Here is a 24,733-nt window from a genome sequence, read left to right as displayed (position 1 = left end):
TGTGATGCAAATTTAATCTCTCTTTAATTTTTTTAAAACATAATCCCATATTCCCAAATACAAAAGAGGTATGCTAAACATTAAGAGGAAGACGCCCACTGCTGCTCATTCTCATCACAGAAGTTCATGGTTCCTCATTATGTCTGAATTGAGCTTAAAAACAGTAACAGTTTGGTGGTTTTTAGTGCAGTTGATTTGATAGATCTTGTTAAAAATGATATTGGAAAATAATTTTATATACAACATTTGGAAGCCAGGTACATTTAAAACCAAAACACAAATGTTTGCTAGTTCTGAATGGTTTGCATCTGTAAACAAACATCTGTCTTTTAAAATCTGAGCAACAATTTTGAGAGGGAATCGCAAAACAATTTTGTTTGTAGTCTCCTGTAGTAAAACCAAGTATACCAAAAAACAGGCTCTAAATGCTCATCACCCTTGACAAATGCCTGAAACCAAACTACAACTGAACACAGTAAGGTGAAGAAAAGAATCACACTTCCACCACACAAGCTCTCGCTTTGTTTCCAATATGAATTTATCCTCAAAAAATTAAAAACAGAGATCAGTTAGGCTTATTTACACATTTTTCCTATTTGTCATCTAATCTCATCAGGATTTAAAATGAATTAAAATGAAAGGGGAACTTCAGTCATCTAAAACTTTGCATCCCAGGAGAGTACTTTCAGAACATTTATCTTTATTAATTGCGGGTGATAATTATTTTTTCCACTCGCCAGCTACATGTACAGGGTGCCAATACTGTAATGTATTCTCAGTGATCTGTTATTTTAAAAGTGCATAGTATCAGGAAAGCCAGCTCATCCAAAAAAGTACTGGATCATCCAAAGATTGGCGCATTTAGGAAATTCAGAGAAAAAACATTAAAAGCATTCATACCTCTGTAATTCTAAAGGTCATTGTGTAGTTAATAGGAACTGCAAGTCTGTACCTGCTTACAATGATGGACTTTGAACACTGACAAGCAAAGGTATAATGTAAGACAGCTGGTCAGTTCAGCAGGCTCTTGGCAACTTATGGACACATACACACAGCTTGGACATCAGCAGCAGATGATCATTAAATGCTGCTATTAATGAAACACTTCAAAAACACGCTGATGATATCTTAACAGGGTAATGCATATATATTCATTTGAATGCTGCCTGCAGTTGCTTCGAAGCACAGCATAACAGAGGTCTAAAGGTTACCCTACATACATGCTTTTACGAATGAGTTAAAGACGTTAGGTCTCTGCTTCCTCGTCACTGCCTGCAACGCTGCTATCTGTGGATGCTGTGACATCTTCGTTGGTACGCTCGCCATTATCTCCACTCTCAGCTGCTTCACTCTTTGGGCCACCCTCAGATGCACTATTATCTTTAGATGGCTGAACTCCTTCTGGGAGCTGGACACCAGTTTCCGAAGAATCTGCGTCAGATGCTGTTTTCGGCATTTCTGTATTTGGATCACCTAAAAACTTCTGCCAACCCTTCAGTCTCTCTTCCCTTTCTCTTGAAGTCTCCTCGACCTGTGATCACATATGAAAGTATATGTAAATGTTTTTGTGCCAAAAAGGGGGTGGGGGAGCTTTCTGCTTGTGACTTAATAATCAAAGCTTCAGAAACCTAACCAAAACCTATGCTAAGTATTACATTTATATTGCAGGAATGCCCCTCAAACCTAAAGTAAATTAACTGCACTAAAAACACACACAAATAAAACTCTTATGAACAAACAGTACAAGAAGACTTAAGGCTGCTGAAAGCCTAAGTGGATTTAAGTGTGAGACAGACCTAAGTTTCAATGTCTTCTGTATACAAAGCTTTAAACATCAGATCTAAATTCAGGTATCACATAAAATGTATGACCTATAAGAAAGACCAGATTTTTAAAACTCTTATTTATTACATTTATATACCACACTTCATCTCAAGTTCACAGAATAAATATCTGTACCCATTCTAATCTGTTTAAGATGTCTAATAATCTTCTATATATGATGGTATTAAAAAACGGTAAACTAAACAAACAAAAACAAATTAATAAAAATTCAAAATGATGAATTGGGATCCAACTCAATTTAGATTGCAATCCTGGATACACTCGCCTAAGAGTAAGTCCTGTTGAGCTCAAAGGGACTTCCTTGTGAATAGATCTGTGCTGTGAATTACATTGGCCCCACTCAAATCAACTTGAAAAGTTAACCATTCCTAAGTTAATTCCATTGAAATAAATGGGATTTGTGGAACTAAAGAATGTTCCTATACATCTTTGCTAATAAGTAAGCTGCACCAAACCCAAAGGGACTTGCAGTGATCTATAACCATTTCCTCCTATGTCCCTTCTGTTGTCTCCCTTCTATTGTTTCCTGAATTATACACCACCATGAGAATCTTCTCATTCTTTGTAAAGCAACATGTATATGGAAAGCTCTGCATTAATAGTAATAAGCTGGATGAGCCCAGGGGATGAGGGGAGAATGTAACAGCATGTTATGCCACTGGCTAAATTTAAGGTGACTTTTTTTTTTGTTATGGGTTAAAAGGGACATGCTTTGTTGCACCACTTCAAAAAGGGGCTCATTCCCGCAGGGGAAGGGAACCAAAATTTTTATTGGAATCATGACTGCAGAGCAAAACTTAAAGTGAGAAAGTACTTTGAAAATATAAAGTACTCAAATTTCCAATTCTCCGTTGTGATTATGAATGCCTGAGATCCAGAGCTTTCACCCTGGGCTAGCCGGCCAGAGGGGATGTGTTGGTTTCTAACCTACAGTATGATTTCTGAAAGCAGCCTCTATGTAATGCATCATATACAGACATAGCTTCAAATATCTCTCAAACAGCTAAAAGCCCTGTTTAGGGAAGATTTTAATGTTTAATAGGTTATTGTATTTTAGTGTTTTGTTGGAAGCCGCCCAGAGTGGCTGGGGAAACCCAGCCAGATGGGCAGGATATAAATAATAAGTTGTTGTTGTTGTTGTTGTTGTTGTTGTTGTTGTTGTTGTTGTTGTTGTTATTATTATTATTATTATTATTATTATTATTATCAGAGACACACCTGATAATCTGTTACACCATCCCATGTCTCCACAGAGAGCTGACGTCCACCAAACCATCGCCCGTTGAGTGCCTGTTTGCAGACATCTCCTTCTTCTGCTTCTTTAAATGACACAGAAGCAACACCATCTGGGTGCCTCTATAAAAACAAAAGAGAGCCAGAGGCTATCAAATCCAATCTAGGCCTTTATATGCTTAAACATAATGACAGATTTTAGAAGACTACTGGGACTTCAAGAGCAAGAACACTATAAAAGTACCATGGTACCAGAGAATCACTTCCAGAAAGAAAGAAACTCTGAAAACATTACGAGGTGGCTATCATCACACCATATTCCTAAATATCTTAAATATTTGTCAGCCTATATACTTACAATGGCAGTATCAACATCAGAATTCTGTAGCTGCTTAAACACATTCTTGCGAGGCACCATCTTCACTGACTATCTGTCTGTTTAGTATGGTGTACTAGACAGAATAATAGATTTTCTACCTGGGAGACCTAGAATCTGTTCCCTGTTCAGATACAATGGTGTCTTGGTGATCTTAGTCCACATCTCTCAATCTAACCTACCTTGCAGGATAGCTGTGAGGATCAAGAGGAGAGGAAGAAGACAGAGAAATACCACCCTGAGCTCCTCAGGAGGATGGGGGCTATTTATTAATAAAGTGAAGCATTTTAAATCCAAGAAACTTTAAACGTATCTGGCAGTGAATCTAAACTTCTTCTAAAACAGTTTCTCCAAAAAAAAAGCAAAATATTTAACACTGAATACAATTTAAGTATCTGCTACATACAGCTAACAACTACGATCATGTAAAATTACCTACGTCAAATAGAATGACTTTCTTTACTTGTCCAAACTTTTCACATTCTGTCCGAAGATCTTCTCTTATCTCATTTAGCACTAAAGGATCTTCCTGCAAAAAGATCCAGTTACAAGATTACGTCTTAAAAGCATTTTCCAACATTGCTTCAGAAACAAGAATTTCCACATACTGGCTATACCATCCTGAGACACTAAGCCAATCCTGGCCAAACTGTTTAATGAGTATTATTGAAATTGGGTTTCATATTCATCTGATGCTCAAAGCATAACTCCAAAAGAAAAACATCTTCCTTACAGGACAGAATGCTCCTGGTCAACATTAATGGAATCTTAGCAGGGCTACTGTGTTGCCCATGTGAAAAAGAACAAGTGGTATAAATGAACAAAGTATACATGAAATAAAATATCCTTTTACAATATTTTCTTATAATTAAAAGAACCACATCTTTAAATTCAGGTAGGTAGCCATGTTGGTCTGACACAGTCGAAATAAAAAATTTAAAAATAGTCCAGTAGCACCTTAGAGACCAACTAAGTTTGTTCTAAATATAAGCTTTTGTGTGCATGCACACTTCTTCAGATACCTATCATGTATCTTTTTCACGGCCTAGGACCCTCGTTCCTACGGGACCGCCTCTCCTGGTATGCCCCACGGAGAGCCTCAAGGTCCATAAATAGCAACACCCTAGTGGTCCCGGGCCCTAAGGAAGTTAGATTAGCCTCAGCTAGAGCCACGGCCTTTTCAACTCTGGCTCCGCCTGGTGGAACGCTCTGTCTCTTGAGACCAGGGCCCTGCGGGATATGATCTCTTTCTGCAGGACCTGTAAGACAGAGTTGTTTCACCTGGCCTTTGGCTTGGAGCCACTTTGATTCCCTCCCCCTCTTTCTTTTTTCTTTTTCCTTTCTCCTCCTGTGATGAGGCTGCATTTTAATATTTTAATGTTTCAATATTTTAATTGTTATCTTTTAATCTTGTTTTTAAGTTGTATTCATTCAACTTGTTTTTATTATTGCTTGTTAGCTGCCCTGAGCCTGGCCTTGGCTGAGGAGGGCAGGGTGTAAATATAAATTATTATTATTAGTTGGTCCTAAAAGGCATGCTGCAGTTTCAGTTTAGATTCTTTTCCTAGCATGACTACCTGCACTTGTCATTCCCAGCTTTTGTGCCTTACATTAAAAAAAGGGGGGGTGATGTGCTTCCCTACCTCAAAATCGCTTGGGTGGAACATGTTCCTGATAATGATAACACGCTCGTGCCGCATTCGAACACTGCCATCTTTCTTCTCCGGTCTCCAATCCAGCAGTCTAATGAAATGAAGCAATAGTAAGGGGTTGGGGCTGATCTCTTCAGTTTCTATAAGAGTTTGTTGGGGAAAAACCATTAAATTTGATATTTCCTAAATCAAGGTCTCAGCACCGGCAGTTATTTCATAACACATAATGAAGCTAGCAGCCTGAATCTGAAAAACTATTGGAAAACCACCTGATTTAAGTCTCTGGCAATTTAAAGAAGGCTGCAATCCCATACTCACTTACCTCGGGCTAAGCCCCACTGAACTCAGCACCAGCAGTATATATTTAGTTTGAAGCTAGTCCCTTGTGAAATTTGGAGCAGCTTTTGAGATAAAGGTATCAGGCAGCTGCTGTAAAAAAAAAACTGGTAAAAATGTCACACCACTAGAGTAAGCCCTCAACTTACGTGGAGGTTACATTCTGGAGATCGCGCCTAAAGCCAATATCACATATAGTCAAAACACACCAGATGCAAGGCCAGGTGCAACTGTCAAAGTATTTTTCCCCTGACATCTACCTCCCTTTTCATTTTTACAATTCTTCTTTCTTTTTTTGCCAAGCATGTATAGCTGCAGGCTTACTCTACTTAATACAAAAATAAGCGTGGACATAGCTTTAAACGACAGCACACTCAGTATCAACAAAATATCCTGAAGTTTAGAAATCATAAAAGGTATAACAGCCAACTGCAAGGTGTGCCAGACAGTTTAGAAACTTTGTTTCACTGGTTTAAATGAATGACATATTTTTAGATTTCAGGTTTTAGCCTGTATATTTCCTCCCAGTAATGTAAAAGCCAATTTTATTTACAGAAATGACTACACACTTTTGTTGTTGAGACAGCTTCTTCTTGTAGTCCTTGCATTTCTTTTTCTTCTTGCTGGCATCGTACTCCCCCTTTGGTTGAAACTGTGCAACTTCCACATGCAATTTGTAGCCTCTAATTTCATTTTCATCCAATAGTTTTAATGCTAATTCAACAGATTCTCTCTATTATTAAAAATAAAAACAAAAAATTAGAAGAGGTAATTCAGACTTAGGTGGAAGGACTCTTACCTTCCACCTAAACAACAAAGTCTGGCTTGTGAAGAGGTAAAACGTACAAAAAAATTACCATAATAAGCTACCTTGCAGTCCCAGTGACTGCTCAAAATAAAAATAAAATTCAAAGTAACAAAGAGACAAGTGAAAGGCTGAAAGCATCATTGTGAAAGTATAACTGAAGCATACAACTAACCTTTAAGTAGCAGCAGAGCCCATCTCCTTTAAGATTTCCTTCTTTGTCTTTGTAAAGTTTAATTTTAGGCTCCTCTGTTTGTGGATCACGCATAACAATACCACATTTTGACATAACCTGCACAAACTCATCTTTTGTAATGTCTGGTGGCAAACCTGTGGAAATAAATTTAAACAATTGCAAGAAATACACCTGCCAACTTCACAAAATCAATTTATACAGAAGAATCAAATAGAGGATTCTAACTCATCACAAGGTTCCTGGTGTTCTTCAATATACCTTTAGTCTTCCCTACTCACACGCTTTCTGGCATTATCTCCTGGCTTTTAGACTTAAGAACACAGTGGAAGATCCCAAAGTATGTGCCATGCAGTGAATTGTTTTAATGAAAGCAGGTATTTCTTGCGGTATTCAGGGAGGTCATGAAGCACAGCTCACTCTCCCTCCCTTTTCCAGAGTTGAAATCTGATGATCCTGACCCAGAGGAGCCTTCCAGAATGAATCCATGGAAAGCATCTGGAACTTCAAACATCAACTCTGCTTTGGCACGTTCAGGAGCAGACAGGACGGGAGCAGAAGTTGCAGGAGAGGGTACTAGGAAGGAAAGGAGTCACAGTCCTCGTGTTTCAGTGCCACAAAAAAGGTTTTATGGACAACTGACGTAAGCTGGAGAACTGCATCAGGGATGCAGAGCTGAAGAGAGACACACTCTGGCTTCTGCTACCCACCAAGAGATCTGGAGCAAGAGAGAGATCAATCTGGTCCCATTCAACAGCTGCTAAAGTATAGCTGTTCCACGCCTAATTTCCTTTTATTTCCCCATTTCATTAACGTATACACTTTTTGTATTTCAACAGAAATATGTCGGATTGTAAGCCTGCAGGCAGCAACTTTCTTAACTTTTAATATCCGTACAGTACTTAGAAAATTGTAAGCACTTTGCACGTGTTGAACAACAGAAAGGGGTCATAATTCGCATGCTTTGTATGCAGAAGGTCCCAGATTCAACCCCTGGCATCCCTAGAGAGGGCTGGAAACGCTCTTCAGAAACCTAGAGGGCCACTGGCAGCGTAGGCATTTTTCTGTTGGATGGACCAATGGCCTGACTTGCTATAAGACAGCTTTCTAACTTGGATGGAATAAACTTGCCTAAAGGGGATTTGTTAGCAGTTGCAGGTCCCACTTGCCTAAGAGTCAGTAGTATCCATATCACCACTAAATGGACAAAGTGTGGCTCTCAATTATAGTTAAGCAGAAAAGCAATGGAGAAGGTAGGAGGCTGACAAAAAATCCACACATTTCAGCATAAATAACTTCTGCGTAATAATTTCTGTTACGTGTTTCTCAAATATACGCACAGAACCCAGTTTTTAATAGGTTATTTTGTTGTTAGCGTTACCCACCTACAATTTCCCTGGTGGTATTGTTTTGTTTTATTATTTTATTTTATTTCCTATATTCCAGCCAGCTAAACTGTATTAAAATCCTGAATAAAATTCCATCATTTTTCTCTTCTTCAACTTCCAGAAAGGTTTTGCTCCACTGCAAAGCTTTTATGCAATCCAAAGTAAAATAATATATTTTTAAAGTATATTCAGATACATCTGTCTTCCTAACCATAAGGTTTGACTTTCATATATGCTTCCCAATGCATCTTCAGCAATCTGCAAATGCCAAGAGTTTTTTTTCTTACCTGTCACATATACATTTGTGTTTCTCTGTTCTTCAACATGAAACCATCCTAAGGAGCAGATCATGATTAGATTAGTTATGCTGCAGTTCTAAACCAGCACATGAGACCACAGAAATTCACATGAGACCATAGAGAACTGCTGCCAATCAGAGCTGACACTATTGGGCTAGACAGACAAACAGTCTGACATGGCCTAAGGCAGCTTCCTATATTCACATTTATGCAGCTTTACCAAAGATCACAAATCATTAAAAGTTGCCTGTCATTTGATTCTTTAAAATTTAGACTTTCAGAAGAGATTAAGTAGTCTTTCTGAATGGTAATGAGATCTTTCAGTATGAAGATGCATGCAACATTGCCACTGAAGCTGTTAAATGCTCAACTCCACAGAAATAGACATTTCTTCTTTAGCAGCAGACTACTTCTAAGTCATGCACAACGGGGCCCCTTGCCTGCATCGGGTTTTCTTTTCTCTCCTCTTTGTTTAAGATCTGTTGCCTGAGATGCTTTTGGATCTGTTGGCTGCTGGATCTTGGTATTCTTTGAATCTTTAGGAGTTTTAGATTCAGTCTTTGTAAGAGATGCAGATGAATTATCTGAACTTTCAGTGGGAAAGCCGTAGTTAGCATGATATGTTGCCAGGAAATCTTCAGTAACCTAAAAGAGAATTCAGAGTAGAGATAGATAAGGGATTCTGTCTGAGCTACTAGGTAAAGGTAAAAGTAAAGGACGCTTAGATGGTTAAGTCCTGTCGAATTTGACTATGGTGTGCAGTGCTCATCTCCACTTTCAGGCTGAGGGAGCTGGTGATTGGCTGCAGTCAGTTTTTCCAGGTCATGTGGCCAGCATGATTAAACAGCTTCTGGTGCAACAGGACACTGTGACGAGTGCCAGAGCACACGGAAATGCCATTTCCCTTCCTGCCACAGTGGTACCTATTTATCTACTTGCACTGGCATGCTTTCGAACTGCTAGGTTGGCAGGAGCTGGGACAGAGCAACGGCAGATCACCCTGTCATGTGGATTTGAACTGTCAACCTTGCAATTGGGAAGCCCAAGAGGTTCAGTGGTTTAGATCACAGCGCCACCTGCTCCCCAGAGCTACTACATGTGATAAATGTACCAATCTAAACACTGAAACAAATCATGATGATCATGTTATATTTTTTAAATTATGGGGCAGAGGCCTTTCATAATGGAACTGCAAATGACAGTTTGGGGAACAAACATGCATCTTTTATAACAGACTTCCCCAACATGGTCTTCTCCAGCTGTTTCACACCACAGCTGCCATCAGTCCCAGCCAGCTGGTATACAAGGTATAAGGATGCTGCTATAGGTACATCAGTACAAGTCATTTTGTGAACCACAGCAGCTTTGCATATCTAAGACATCAAGTCCCTAATGATTTATATTTATCCTGAATGAACAACTTTTGACAACCTATTAATAAGCATTCCCGAGGCAGCAAACAGAAAAATACAGAATGTGCTTTAAACAGGATGAGTCTTTGAAAAGAGGCCCCGTGGAACATGTGTACTCTGTATCCATGGGGCCTCTTTTAAAGGACTCACCCTGTACAATAACAGTTGGTTTTTTTTAAGTAAGCAACTTCCTTGCACAGAGGCAGCATAAAATAATGTACAGCCAGGATTTCAAAAAACAGCTAGAAAGTCTGGATAAATAAAAAATCTCTTCACCTAGACTACTGCTTGGTGTTAAGAAGGGGAAAGAGCTTACTGTCATAGAATCATAGAATCATAGAGTTGGAAGAGACCACAAGGGCCATCGAGTCCAACCCCCTGCCAAGCAGGAAACACCATCAGAGCACTCCTGACATATGGTTGTCAAGCCTCTGCTTAAAGACCTCCAAAGAAGGAGACTCCACCACACTCCTTGGCAGCAAATTCCACTGTCAAACAGCTCTTACTGTCAGGAAGTTCTTCCTAATGTTTAGGTGGAATCTTCTTTCTTCTAGTTTGGAACCATTGCTCCGTGTCCACTTCTCTGGAGCAGCAGAAAACAACCTTTCTCCCTCCTCTATGTGACATCCTTTTATATATTTGAACATGGCTATCATATCACCCCTTAACCTCCTCTTCTCCAGGCTAAACATGCCCAGCTCCCTGCTCCCTTAGCCGTTCCTCATAAGGCATCGTTTCCAGGCCTTTGACCATTTTGGTTGCCCTCCTCTGGACACGTTCCAGTTTGTCAGTGTCCTTCTTGAACTGTGGTGCCCAGAACTGGACACAGTACTCCAGGTGAGGTCTGACCAGAGCAGAATACAGTGGCACTGTCATGAGTCTATCTCATATATTAGTTTCACCTTTTAAGCTGAATTACTTAAATAAATGAACTTTTCCATGATATTCTAATTTTTTGAGTTTCACCTGTAGTGCTATTGGACAAGGATGATGAGCTCCCCACCCAACTTTTGGCTGAGCACAGGAGCATAAGTATAAAGTGAAGAACAGTTTCTCTCCCAAGAAACTGGAAATGGGGAAGGGGGGTGGAAGAGAAATTATGTCTGACCTGTGCAATTCTTTGCAGGTACTTCACCGTATCTGAAACACAATATGACATTGATGCAATGCCATCTTTTTACTCCTTCTAAATTGTTCTTTGTAGCATTTTTTTCATTATAATTTTATCTATTTATAAAACTTATAAGGACAACCCCTTACAAAATTCAAAAGGGTATGGCATTGTTTAATACAGAGGTGGCTAACTTGTTGCCGTCCAGATGCTGCTGGACTCCTGTTCTCCTCATCCCTGAGCACTGGCCATGCTACTTGGGGTTGAAGGGAATTAAAATTCAGTTATCATCTGGAAGGCCACAGATTAGCCACCCCTAGCATAATGCAATAGTGTTTCCTTATAGGTTACTTTATCAAAAGAACATTAAAAAGTATTTCCCCTGTTTAGTTTCATTTGTTAATGTTGATCTTTTTAGGAGATAATTTAGAGTTACACTATTGTACTCATATTAATATGCGTAGTAGGAGAGCCCCAAGAGCTTCACTCACCCGCCTTCCTCTTGGAAAATTCAGGACAGATAAAGTCTTCACGCAGCACTTCCTTAAAACTATGGAACTCACTTTACGGAACAGGCTTTAAAAGAGGATTTGTGGACAGTAATGCTATCATTATGGCCACTAGCCACAATGGATATACTCTGCCACCACAGCTGGGAGGCAGAAAGGCTTCTCAATACCCAGTTGCTGGAAACCACAGGAGATGAGAGGGCTGCTGTGCTGGGGCCCTGCTTGAGGGTTTCCCACTGGGGCATCCGGTTGGGCACTGTGGGAACAGGATGCTGGATTTATAAGGATCATTGGCCTGATGCGGCAGGCTCTTCTTATATTCCTATTCCTTTTCTATTATTATTATTATTACTACTACTACTACTACTACTTTCTTCTTTACAAATTTCACTGAAAATTCTAAAATCAATTACGAAACACAAAGTGTTGTCTTCAAAGACAAATGCATGTACAGTCAGATGGGTGGGATACAAATAATAAAATTATTATTATTAGCTACATGGCATCAAAACAAACTTTGGAAATATTTTACATCACTGATTCAGCTCGCATCCACAGGGCACATGTCAATCTAAAACATTAAGATAATTCTCCACAGTGGCTGCCGTGGCAACTGAGCTGTGAGGGAAATTACTGCACTACTCTCAATAGACTGCAAATCAAGACCTTTTTGAAACAGTGTTTTTCTTCTTCAAAGTAAGTTTTATAATTCACATACTAAAAAACAAAACGGACGAAGGCCACTCCAAAATAAATTTGCATATAAACATTAATTAACTCTGCCAATGTGGGGACCAGGCATACATGGAATTTTTCCACATGAAATAAAAGTAAAAGACATAGATCTCCAATTTGTATTTCCTGGGAGGGAGGAATTGCTGCACTGCAAGGCACACCAGAGCAAAAACTACCAGTCCAATTCAGAGAATATTAAGAACAGCCCCAAAGCAAAAAGCTTGGCTAACATTAACACCACTTATTTGTATTATGATTATGATTCCTTAACTGTACCCTAGCTCTAAGTGGACCTGGGGCTGCGGGGGGTGGGCTTTGGCTCTGCAGATATTGCTGGGCTGTTTATTTTATTTATTTGTTTATTAAATTTATATACTGCCCTATACCCAGAGGTCTCAGGGCAGTTCACAGAAAAGATTACAATATATAAAATCAAAATAAGAACAATGACCCAATAACACCCCCCAAAAAAGAGCCACATTTTAAAAGGCTACAGGATGTCAGATGTCAATCCACTCAACCAAAGGTTAAAAAGGAACACTTTTGCCTGGCACCTAAAGGTGTATAATGAAAGTGCCAGGCAAACTTCCCTGGGGAAAGCATTCCACAGACAGGGAATCACTGCAGAAAAGGCCCCGTTCTCCTGCTTCCACCCTCCAATCCTCTCAAGGAGGAGGCACACGAAGGAGGGCCTCAGAAGATGATCTGAGAGTCCAGGTAGGTTCATATGGAAGAGGGGGTCCTTGAGGTATTGTGGTCCTGAACCGTTTAAAGCTTTATAGGTCAAAACCAGCACTTTGAATTGGGCCTGGAAACTAATTGGTAGCCAGTGCAGTCGGACCAGGATCGGTGTAATATGCTCAAACCGTCTTGCTCTGAGCAACCTGGCTGCTGAATTCTGCACTAGCTGAAGTTTCTGAGGCAGCCCTACGTATAACACATTGCTATAATCTAACCTTGAAGTTACCAGAGCATAGACAACAGCTGAAGCTGATGGAAGGCACTCCGGGCCACTGAGGCCACCTGAGCCTCCAGCAACATCAAAGGGTGAAAGAGGACCCCCAAGCTGCGAACCTGCTCCTTGAAAGGAGTGTAACCCCATCAATAGCAGGCGATGTCCCAGTCATCTGGTCTGGGGAACCACCCACTAACAGTGCCTTAGTCTTATCTGGATTGAGCTTTAGTTTGTTGGCTCTCATCCAATCCATTACCAAGGCAAGACACTGGTCCAGCACTTCCACTGCCTCACCTGCAGATGTAAAGGAGAAATAGAGCTAAGTGTCATCAGCATACTGCTGACAAAAAAATACTCCAAACCTCTGGATAACCCCACCCAGTGGTTTCATGCAGATGTTAAACAACATGGAGGATAGGATTGAGCCCTGTGGAACCCCACACTGAAGGTTCCACGGGGTTGAAAAGCATTCCCCAAGTAGCACCCTCTGGGAACGGCCATCCAAGTAGGATTGGAACCACCGCAAAGTGTTGCCACACACCCCTAGTTTGGAGAGTTGCTCCAGAAGGATACCATGGTCAATGGTATCGAAAGCCGCTGAGAGGTCGAGAACAATTAACAGGGACATGTATCCCTTCTCTCTCTCTTGACAGAAATCATACAGGGTGACAAAAGCAAATTCTGTGCCAAAACCAGGCTTAAACCCCGATTGAAATGGATCCAGAAAAATCAGTTTCTTCCAAAAACGCCTAGATATGGTCCGTGACTACTCACTCTAGAACCTTGCCCAGGAAAGGAAGATTAGCAACTGGCCAGTAGTTAGTTAGGTTTTCTGAATTCAGGGAAGGTTTCTTAAGGAGTGGTTTTACCACTGCTTCTTTCAAACAGGCAGGGACCACCCTCTCTCTTAAAGAGGCATTGATCACCTCCCTGGCCCAGCTGTTCCCTCCCTGCTGGTTGCCCTGACTGATCAGTGCACCTTGTCCACAAGCCAACTGAAACTCATCCAACAACAACAGGACTAGACTGTGCTCTGGACACCTCATGAGATACATCTGCTGTAACAGCAGAGTCAAAGTCTTGGTGGAGGCAAGCAATTTTATGCTCAAAGTGTTTTCCAAACAAGTCACAGCGAGCTACCATTGGTTCCATCACCTCCTTTGGGCCAGTCTGTAAAAGGCCCCATACAAACCCGTGCCACCAATATTACTGTTATTATTACCATGATCATTATTAACCTGCACTCTGAACATTTTGGTCGCTGTATAAATAGCAGCAATAAACGAGAGCAAGGCTAAGCCATACTTTGCTCCGGTTCTTGCTTTTATATTATGTATTTTGTGTTTTTATGCTGTGAACCGCCTTGAGATCTTTGGCTGAAAGTCGGCATACAATCGTAATGAAACTAGAAGCAAAGAAACAGCAGCAGCGGCGGCGGCGGCGGCGTCTTTCCCTGTCCGTACCATGACGGGCACAGGCCCCGCCCCTCACCTTCGGGAACCAGGCCCTCTTGTCGCGATCCCACTCGTACTGCGTCCCGTCCGCCGGGTCCGTGTACGTGAAAGGGTCCTCGCCGCCTTCCTCGTCCTTCTTGCCGTACAGCTCCTGCAGCCGCAGCTGCTGGTAGAACTCCTCGTTCCGATCCGAGCCGCCGATACTCATGTTGTTGCCGGAACCCAGGCTGATGAGGTAGAAAACGCGCCTCACAGGCTAGGCCGCGCCTCAGATGCCGCCGCCGCCGCCGCCTCCTACTCGGGAGTCGCCGGACTGCACGAAGCCGTTCAGGGCGCCTGCGCGCGGTCTCGCACCACGGCTGCTCTTGCGCAGGCGCGGCCCCGCCCCGCTCCACATGCGACGCTAGTCTGTCACATCTCCACACACGCCCCGCCTCACAACCGCCGGTTATGGAAGAAGCGAACGGCGCGTGCGCAGGAAATGACCGTTACCCCCCTCCCCCCCCACCTCATTCTCCCTCTGTACACGCACAGAAATATTACCCACCTCAGCCCTTTTATTTATTTGTTTATCGGATCCGGTTGATGGTTTTATGATTTTCTACAAAAGGCTGAGGAGGAATTCCTCACGCGAACACTGCGCAAGAGCGGAAGTCCTTGGGGAGAGGCGCAAAGGCGTAGCCACGTGATGTGTATTTTTAAAAGCACCCAATTGAAAAGCAAGATGTGGGAGCCAATGAGAGACACGCTTCATTATCTGGAGGGTGGGGGGACGAATGAGGGAGACACCCCCACCCCACCCCAGCCCCCCTTTTCGTGAGAGCCAGGCGCACGTGCTCTGGTACCCGATAGTCCCATCAAGGGATCTCTTCTTTGAAGCTCTTTTTCCAAACCATTGGCTGATGTCAAAACAAAATAAAAATATTCCTTCCGTTGGCTGATGGTTGGCTCCGAGTCCCAGTCTCAATCTTGATTGCCAGTCTCTGCTTATTTGGACCTGGAAGCCCCACTGAACTCACTGGTGGTTGTTTCCAAGGCAACGTCCACGGGCTCATGCCACAAACCGATTTTTATTTCTCTTGGGACAAAGCAGCATTTTTGCTGTGCCTCCCAAAGTATGGTTACCAGATGTCCCCATTTTCCGGGGACAGTCCCCAGATTTATGAATCTGTCCCCGGACAAAATCCGTCCCCAGAATGCCCCCAGATTTCATTTAATGTCCCTGGATTTGTATTTTAAGTATTGTAGATTTATTAGTAGGGATTGAATGTTGCGTGATTGGTTCAACGGCACAAGACACATCTTATGGGGACTTCTGGTGAAGCAAAATGGCGGGCGCCATGGCAGTGAGCACCTCTTGAAGCCAGCCAGAACCAACTGCACTACCAGGCTGGCTCTGGGCTGCTGAGACTGCCACTGCTGAGGGGGAACCGGGGACACCCGGCATGTCACCTGGGGGAACTGCAGATCCCCCCCAACCCAAATCGAGCTGGGAGCGACAGTGCCTGGCCACCCGGCCGACTGCCCAGCGGCACTCCGGGGCCAGGAAAACCCTGGAGCTGATGGAGAGATAAGGAGAAGGAAGAGAAAGAGGAAGGAGAAAAAAGAGGGGAGCCCCGACCTGCCACTGCCGCCACTGAGGAGGAGAGGTAGGAGAGCCCCGGGAGGGCACATGGCCAAGCCCAGGCCTGACCTGAGCCTACTCCACGGCAGCTATCCAGGGCCCAGAGAGCAGGCCAGGGCCCAGAGGAAGGTCGCACAACAGAGACCACAGAAGAAAAGATATTACTTCTTAATTTTTTTAAAAAAATAACCTTTTTTAAGAACTTTTTTTTTCTCTTTTCAAAAAAAAGTGTCCCTGGATTCTTTGAAAAAAAATCTGGTAACCTTATCCCAAAGTATCAAGACCCAAGACCCCACTTGATGAATTTCAGTGGGAGGTATGGTAGACTTGGGCTCCCCTCAGCCAGAAATAAAGTTTTAGACCAGGGGTCAGCAAACTTTTTCAGCAGACAGCCAGTCCACTTTCCCTCAGACCTTGTGGGGGGCCAGACTATATTTTGGGGGAAAAGAAGAAAAGAATGAATTCCTATGCCCCACAAATAACCCAGAGATACATTTTAAATAAAAGGACACATTATACTCATGCAAAAACACGCTGATTCCCAGACCATCTGCAGGCCAGCTTTAGAAGGCGATTGGGCCGGATCTGGCACCCAGGCCTTAGGTTGCCTACCCATGTTCTAGACCCTCCACCCAAAGCACAGTTCCCTGTATACACCAGTGGCAGAGCATATGCCCACACTGCCCAGGGCGCACGCGCCACATTTCAGGATAGGAAAGGCATGGGAAACCTGCCACTCACTCTCCTCCTGCTCTCCTCCCCCGGGTAAGGCCTGACCCAGGGGCAGAGCTGCACCAGGCACAAGCCGTGCAGTAACTTGCTCAGAGCCAGGCTCTGATAAAGGAGTCTGCTGTGGGAGAGCCTGTTTGCGCCCCTTCGCAAAACTGCACGGGGCCATGGACACCCACCCCCCGCCCACGCTACGTCTCTGGCATGCACCCATTCGTCCTCTCATGGTAACAGCTTTCAAAGTGGTTTGGGATCCGCAACTGTTAAACTCTGCCTTTTATTCAAACTGAAACCACACACCAGACTTTATAGATACAGGGTTATTCAGAGTTTGGTTAAGTGTTCCTCAGCTATGATCAAAACCTGTGAGTGATAACTTGCTTGCTTGGAAGCAAAAGGGTATTTAGAGCCAAGCATATGTGACCTAGGGATGTGGATGCAAGTCATCCATTTAAGCTCCTAAATTGGCAATGCTTTTCAAAAACGCCAGGGATGGACAAATTAGCACAAACTGTACCTCAAATATACATACATACATACATACATACATACATACATCAATTGCATTGTTTGGCAAAATTGGACTTTTATTTATTTTTTATTCAAAATTATAACAACACATATTATCCAAAAACATATCATCCTTATTCCCCTCCCATTTTTCCTCCCTCCCCTCTCCCCCTCCCACACAGAACCCACCCCCACCCCCAGACTTCCCTCAGTTCCAGTCTTTGGTTTCTCTAATAATGCTGTTTTCTGCATGTTACAAAGTTGTATAGATCCTCAAACTGTTTAGCTGATTATTATCAATAAAAAATTTGTGAATGTTTATTCAAAACCTGTCAAGGTGTCCAGTTCACTTTGTTGGGTCTTTTACTTTGTAAAAGGTTCCCATTCATCCTTAAAGTCACAGTTATCCTTGTCCCGTAGCTTATATGTCAGTTTTGCCAGTTCTGCATAGTCCATCAATTTTTCTTGCCATGATTCTTTAGTTGGGGTTTCTTCAGTCTTCCATCCTTGTGCTACCAGAACTCTTGTGGCCGTTGTCGCATACATGAAGATGTTTTTCAACTTTTTTGGCAGGTCTTTCCCTACAATCCCCAACAAAAATGCCTCGGGTTTTTAAACAAATGTTAAATGGAACATTTTCTTCAATTCGTTGTATATCATTTCCCAAAATGTTTTAATTGCCTTACAGTCCCACCACATATGATAAAATGTTCCCTCCTTTTCTTTACACTTCCAACATATATTTGAACTAGTTTTGTACATTTTCCCTAACTGCACTGGTGTTGTGTACCATCTGTACATCATCTTCATGTAATTCTCCTTCAATAGGGAACAATCTGTAAATTTTAACTCAGTTTTCCATAATTTAACCCAATCTTCCATCATAATGTTGTGACCTACATCTTGTGCCCATTTAATCATAACTGATTTTACCTCTTCATCTTTCGTCTCCCATTCTAATAGTATGCTGTATGCGGCCTTCAGTAGTTTCACTTTCCCTTCAATCACTTCCGTTTGAAACCTAGATCTAGTATAACTAAATCCTTTCTTGCTGTCTTCTTTATGTGTTTCATATAGTTGTCGATAATAATAATTATTATTTATTATTTATACCCCGCCCATCTGGCTGGGCTTCCCCAGCCACTCTGGGCGGCTTCCAAAAAAAATATTAAAATACTCTAATACATAATGCAACCAACTCTGAAAGTGGTCTTTGATCTCATCATAATCTCTTAATTTCCATTTTCCATCATGTTCCTTTAATAAATCAGCATATGTGAGCCATTTTCCTTTCTTTCCAAGTGGTTTGAGCAGTAATGCTTCATGTGGAGAGCCACATTGGACTTTTAGAAGGCCAAATTGGATTTTTAGAAGGAGTGCTTGTATGAACAAAAAACAACTCTCATGCAGTTAAGGGTAATTTTTAATATACCTTTATATACATCCTAAACACAATATTGATTCATAAAAGAATGAATCAACAACAAGTGTCTCAGTTTAGCAGCAGCGTTTCATTGGATAACAATGAAAAATCTATACACTGAGACCCTGATGCAATCTTATCATGATCCCCAATAAAGTGTTTTATTCATCTGAATCCAGATCACTGTCTCCTGCAATGGAAGGGAGGTAGTCACTTTCTTCCTCATCCTCGTGGCTACTGGAAAAGAAAGAAATCTCATGATGCTGTTGTTATTTATCATGTGTACTGAGCGTGGGACAAACTTAGAAAGACGATAGACCGATGCTAGCTGTTGTTGATAGGCAAACTTTACAACAACACAAGTGTGAGATGCAGCTGGGCAGGTCATCTTCCTAATCCAATTCTAACAGCTAAGGGAGTAAAACAAGGTTGCATATGGGCCCCTTTTTGTTTAACATTTATTCCCTTAGTAAACACCTTCGAGGGACAGATATACATGGCCCAAAAGGCAGATAAAATGTTGCCTATCCTGCTTTATGCAGATAATGCTGTCATCCTGTTTCAGACACAAATTGGCCTTAAGAGAGCTCTTAAGAAACTAGTCCAACACTGTATGGAGGATCAATTAGTAGTAAACTACCAAAAAACAAAAGTCATGGTTTTCTCCAATAGAAGGAAAACCTACAGATGGTGCATAGATAACCAAGACATTGAACAAGTCACCTGTTTCAAATATCTAGGGGTTGTCTTTCCAGCTTCAAGAAAGAAAACTGCCCATATTAATCACACTTCCTCTATGGCCCAAAAAAGTACTGCAGCAACTTAAGATTCCATTGAGCAAAGGGAGGAAATTTTTATTCCAGCTGCTATCAAACTATTTGCTGCAAAATCCATAGCACAATTATTATATGGTCCACAACTAGTCCCCCTCTCTAATCTGGACCCCTATGAAAAACTACAATCAGGATTCCCAAGGTCAATTCTCCAAATCCCTAAATGTGTCCCCAACGCAGCCATGTAGACTGGAGATGGGCCTAAATAGGATTGGCTAGTTACTCTGTACACGTGGCTAAGACTTAATAAGACCTCAACTGGGCTGCTCTCTTTGACACTGATTGATAATTATCAAATAAAATGCTGGAAGGGCATCACAAGAAAACTGGCTTTATATGGCCTTTCTCCTGAATATATTTTAGGTCTGGAAATGGGAAGGACTAGCTCTTAATTAATTAGAGAATTAATTAGAGAATTAATTATCTTAAATAATTAAATATTAAAAAATAAAAAAATAAATCTGGGACAGAATTCCAAAATGATCTTAATCAATCCTCCAAAATTTGTAAATTTTTACACGAACTTCAAAGATCCTATCCAGCAAATTATTTAAGTGCACTGGACAACTCTAAACACTGTTGGGCATTTTCCAGAGCCCGCTTTAATGTTCTCCCTTCAGCATTATTAGCGGGCAGATATCATGACATCCCAGTCCAACAGAGATTATACCCATGCAATTCTGACGAGATTGAATCCACTGGGCCCATTCTTCTATATTGCCCACTGTATCATGATACCCAAAGAGAGCTAATTCAACAGTTCCTAAGGAAATTACCTGGCTGCTCAGAGGAAACCTACGTTAAATATCTTCTTGCTGACAAAAGATCCGAATATCACCAGGCCTGTCATGAAATTCTGTTTTATGGCAAAGAGGACAAGACAGGCTGCAGTGACGGCGATAGTTGATGAATGAGTACTGATTTTAAACTCTGAACATATGTTTTGGCTGAAGGAGTGCTATTTTAAATGCAAATAAGCTTATAGGGAATTTTCAAGGGGCGGACGCAGTAGACAAAATTGTTCCTGTTGTTAATTCTGCTGTCTGGACTTTGACCTCAATAAAGAAAATAAGTTCATGTGTACTGAGCACTGTACAGAAGAGAAACAATATAGTGAAGGAAAACACGAAAGTGTGATACATTGCAAATGCAGAGGAGCATTAACTTTTTGCTTCTCTGAACATTTTTATCACTGCAAGTGCATGGTTTCTGATTCGTTAGGAATGTAAGAAGAGCCTGGCTGTTGGATCTAGTCCAGCATCCTGTTCCCACAGTGGCCAAACAGATGCCTATGGGAAGCCCGCAAGCAGAACATGAGCACAACAGCAATGCTCTTCCCAACTCCAATTCCCAGCAACTGGCATTCGGAGGCATAATGCCTCCCTTGTGGCAAGTAGCCATGGATAGACTTTTTCCTCCATGAATCTGTCTGATCTTTGAACACCATCCAAGCCATCTCATTTGTGCAGCCATCCTTCAAGGTGTGCATCTGGTGCAGCAATACCACCGCAACCCTACCACTCAAGACTGCTCCCATCAGAGGCAAGATTGCTGTGTGGAAGGAGGTTATGCAAGCATCGCAGGCAGAATCAGATGCAAATGGTGTTAAGAGACTGAACATTTTAGCATCAGAATGAACCTTTCATGAGCAGTGCTCTAAGGCAACTGCATAGGTTTAATCCTGCATGGCAAGGGTAAGGGTTTGGGTTAGAATAGAATAGGATAGAATCATGGAGTTGCATTGTTGGAAGGGACCCCAAGGCTCATCTAGTCCAAACCCCTGCAATGCAGGAATAAGATTATTACTCCCCTCGTGAGATGAATGTGTGCTGCTGCACTTTCTATTTTTATGTATGTTCAAGAACTAATCCACGTAAATATTTAAAGAATAGGGAAGACTAATCCTGCCCATGACTAGGGTTATAAATCACATCTGCAAAGAAGCCAGGATTGACTCATGGGCGTTACTACTAAAGTTGTGATAGCATGTTTTTGTTTGGTGACTGATGGAATTGCAGCAATTGAGAAATGAATTGTTTAAATTGTTTTAGTTGCTGTGCTTTATGTTAATTTTAGATGTTTGTTGTTGTTTTTTGCTGGGCTTTTTCTTGCTGTGTGAGTTCCCTCCCCAACCCCCACTTTGGTTTTAGAGTTTAATGGTGTACTGCATTTCATATTTTCTTGTATGAGCAGACTGCCCAGAGAACTTGGTTGGATGGGTGGTATGAAAGTGTAACCAGTAAACAGAAGAGCAGTAAAGAACAGGGAGGCCCACAACTCAAAGGCAACTCATAAGAATCATCTGAACTGAGCGCAGCCAACCTGCTTTTGAGACAACCAAACACTCCTTAATGGCTCCAACAGCACACTTGTCTATGGTTACCTGGCACTGCTATACTCCATGGCATGTGAAATCTTCCCTGCTGCCTCATACGACATCATGCTGTCTTTGTTGTCTTTGTCTATTTGCACATTCTCTTGAAGAACGAAAGGCTGTCTCGGTCTCACTGCAGAGGATCCTGCACCTGAATCTCTGCTACTTTCACTTTGCTGGATTGCTGCACAACAGGACAGAAAATGGGTAGCCATAATAAAGTTACCCAAGCCTGTTTTATCCCCCAGGTCACCTGCAAATGGCTCCAAGGATATTGCTCTCCTTTGAGTAGTTTTGTCATCCTTCAGAAGGTGGCTAAGCTGCACTTCAAATAAGAACCTCAAAAGCATTTTGCATTTGAACAAAGTCAGCTACTGGAAAAGTTAGTGCCATGTGATAAACTAGACTAGAGGAAGCTTTTTCAGTCTGGGGTCCCCCATTCTCACATGGAATCTTCCATTCATGTGTAGTATGTTTCCGCCATCCTCAGCTTTCCTTTCTCAGCATTTAACAGCTAGGCATCTCCGATAATCATTTGCTCTACTGCAGAGGCAGTAAACTTTTAAGTCAAAAGTTTGATTCCCCTGAGAGAAACTGGTGGGGAAGAGTCTACTGACAATGGGGGGAGCCAAAGCTGAAATCGGAAGAGTCTCCATCTGCATGCTCTCCCCTGCTTCCATTCATTCACACATCCCTATGGCCCCTTGCATACTAATTCTCCCCATCCACACATAGTCATTTCAGTCACCGTTCATCGTATCTCTACCCTCCACATCCCCACCTGCATGACAATTGGTCTTAGAAAAAAAATGTCATAAATGGGACCTTTTTTTTTTAAGCCAAGTTGTCATGCAGGGAGCACAATTTTTAGGCTCTGCAGCATGTGGAGATGGGAGCATTACTCCACCCCTCCTTACATTCTAGCCCCCACCCCAAAGAAGCCCCCCCCCCCAATCAGCACAGCAATTAGGCTTAGGAAATAATGTGTTCTAGAGTGGTTTCCCCCTAATCCTGCATTAGGATGAGAGGGCTGCTGCCCCCTACTGCCAAAGAAAAAAACCTCTACCCCATCAGCATAGCAATTAGGCTTAGAGGGGGGAGAGGTTAATAACCACACAGGGGTGCAGAAGAAGAGATGGGGAGTGGGCAGATCCAAAAGGCTCTGTGGATTGGCTAGGAACATCTTGCCCCCGGTTTAAGCAAGCTGGGAGGAGAAAAGAAGTGAGGGGTCTTGGCTTAAGATGCTTCCTCACTAACCACAAACTTCAACCAAGGACAAACTCTGGCAACAGCTTGTGATCAGTTTGCACGGTCCTGGTAAGCCACAGCAACTGAAAGGAATGTACATTTGCCTGAATTCACAAGTGTTTGCTTCTTGCTAATAGCCAAAGGACCAAAGCAAAATGGCAGAGCACCTGCTTTGCACGCAGAAGGTCCCAGGTCCAACCCCTGGCTGATCTGGAGCCCTTGAAACCACTGCCAGGCAGTGTAGGCAACCATGAGTTAGATGGAGCAATGGTTTAACTCAGCGCAAGGCAGTTTGCTATGTAAAGAGTGAAAACTTACGTGTGAAAGTGTCATCGTCTTCCTTGCCACTGCTGTCACTCTCCTCATTATCTGACAGGGTCAAGTCTTCATAATGCATGCTGGCCTGAGGCTGCTGCACTGAGCCTTCTTCCTTTTCACCCAGGTCTCTGTTTTCATCTTCCACTTTCTGTCATGATGGAACAACCAATGGTAGAAAGGAGGTTGCAGAGAATTTCCTGGCATATGAAGGTAGCTAGCTGCTCTCTAAAAATGGCCCTGGCAAACTGCAGTGGTTTCAGAAATAAACCCAAGTGCCTGCATCACCAGCCGCACTAGTACTTACTTCTGCAGTATTTTGCAGCAAGCAGATGATTTGCAACCACCTTGCACACAAGGTTGCTCTACTCATCTATACTCACAACAACCTTGCAGAGTGAGTGAGGCAGAGCCAATGATTTGCCCAAAGTCAGTGGGAATCTGAGCCTCCAGCAGTGAATAAAATAATGAAACATCACATGACGTTAAAAGCTGTGCAACAGAACACTTCTGTTACGGGCAAGATGGTTTGAGCACATAATGCCAATCCTGGCCCACAACACCAGCTGCCAATTAGTTTCCAGACCCAATTCAAAGTGCTGATTTTGACCGATAGAGCCTTGAACAGCTCAGGACTGCAATACCTCAAGGACCGCTTGCCTCCCCCCATGTCAACTGACCCAGACTCTGCAATCATCATCGGAGGCCCTTCTTCATGTGCCCACTTCATGGGAAGTCCGGAGAGTGGCAACATGAGACTGGTCCTTTTCTGCAGTGACATCCCATTTGTGGAATGCTCTCCCCAGAGAGGCTCACCTGGCACCTTCATTATACACCTTTAGGCACCAGGAGAAAACATTCCTCTCTAACAGGCTTTCGGCTAATGAAACAATCTATGGCCTTTTAAACTGTGTGCTGAGGAGTTATTGCTTTTGTTTGCTACAATTGCATTTTTTTGTTTTTATATTGTAAACCACCCTGTAATCCTCAGGATGGCATAAAAATTGTAGTAGTAATCGTAATAGAGAGCGACAACTAGCCTGTAATTTCTGTGCTGCTTTAACGCTGTGTATACCTGTGATTTTTGTTACTAATTTGTTTGTGTTTTTTTAAGTGCAAGTCACCTTTGAAGCCTTGAAAGTAAAGCAACCTAGAAATATTTTTGCTGATTCAGTAACAATAACTATTCCTGGAAGCCTGTTGAATAAGTGAAGTAGCAGCCATGTAAAGTTCTTGTGCCTGCCATATGAAAGAAATGCTGGTGGCCAAGGCAAAGCTGCCTTACACCAGGTCAGACAACTGCCCAACTAGCCCAAGTACTGTGTTCTCTCACAGGCAGTATTGGCTACTCTGACTCTGTGTGAAGATGGGGCT

General features: G+C 42.3%; 2 protein-coding genes across 7 annotated transcripts in view; both read right to left on the bottom strand.

Moving 5' to 3' along the window:
- On the bottom strand, nt 1-14,925 carry HTATSF1 (HIV-1 Tat specific factor 1). Its single transcript, XM_083595620.1, has 9 exons — nt 14,341-14,925; nt 8,568-8,772; nt 8,116-8,163; nt 6,423-6,577; nt 6,012-6,175; nt 5,098-5,197; nt 3,894-3,983; nt 3,064-3,201; nt 1-1,531 (listed from the first exon to the last, which is right to left on the bottom strand). The coding sequence occupies exons 1-9, from the start codon at nt 14,509-14,511 to the stop codon at nt 1,247-1,249; spliced, it is 1,356 nt and encodes a 451-aa protein (XP_083451746.1). The 5' UTR covers nt 14,512-14,925; the 3' UTR covers nt 1-1,246.
- Nucleotides 14,926-18,571: 3,646 nt separating this feature from the next.
- Nucleotides 18,572-24,733, bottom strand: part of TAF1 (TATA-box binding protein associated factor 1) — a 51,233-nt gene continuing 45,071 nt past the window's right edge. For 3 of the 6 annotated variants that reach the window (XM_083595516.1, XM_083595517.1, XM_083595515.1), the window contains 3 exons: nt 23,363-23,510; nt 21,806-21,980; nt 18,572-18,826 (listed from right to left, as the gene is read on the bottom strand). In XM_083595516.1, the coding sequence (XP_083451642.1) occupies nt 18,751-18,826; nt 21,806-21,980; nt 23,363-23,510 (399 nt within the window). In that variant the 3' untranslated portion in view covers nt 18,572-18,750. The remainder of the gene's footprint in view (nt 18,827-21,805; nt 21,981-23,362; nt 23,511-24,733) is intronic. The other 3 variants (XM_083595518.1, XM_083595519.1, XM_083595520.1) reach the window with 2 other exon arrangements.

The sequence above is a fragment of the Podarcis filfolensis genome, assembly GCF_964270895.1.
Source record: "Podarcis filfolensis genome assembly, chromosome: Z".
NCBI lineage: Eukaryota > Metazoa > Chordata > Lepidosauria > Squamata > Lacertidae > Podarcis > Podarcis filfolensis.
The sequence above is the reverse complement of the archived record's forward strand: the minus strand, read 5'-3'. Positions and strand labels throughout refer to the sequence as shown.

What these genes read in the sequence shown, in the direction of transcription:
- HTATSF1 (XM_083595620.1), bottom strand. Translation starts at nt 14,511, where the DNA reads ATGAGTATCGGCGGCTCGGATCGGAACGAGGAGTTCTACCAGCAGCTG. An exon ending in TCCACCCAAGCGATTTTGAG is followed by an intron (nt 3,984 to 5,097) that starts GTAGGGAAGCAC and finishes ATCTTTTTGCAG; the next exon opens with GAAGATCCTTTAGTGCTAAA. An exon ending in AGAAAGTCATTCTATTTGAC is followed by an intron (nt 3,202 to 3,893) that starts GTAGGTAATTTT and finishes TTGTTTTTATAG; the next exon opens with AGGCACCCAGATGGTGTTGC.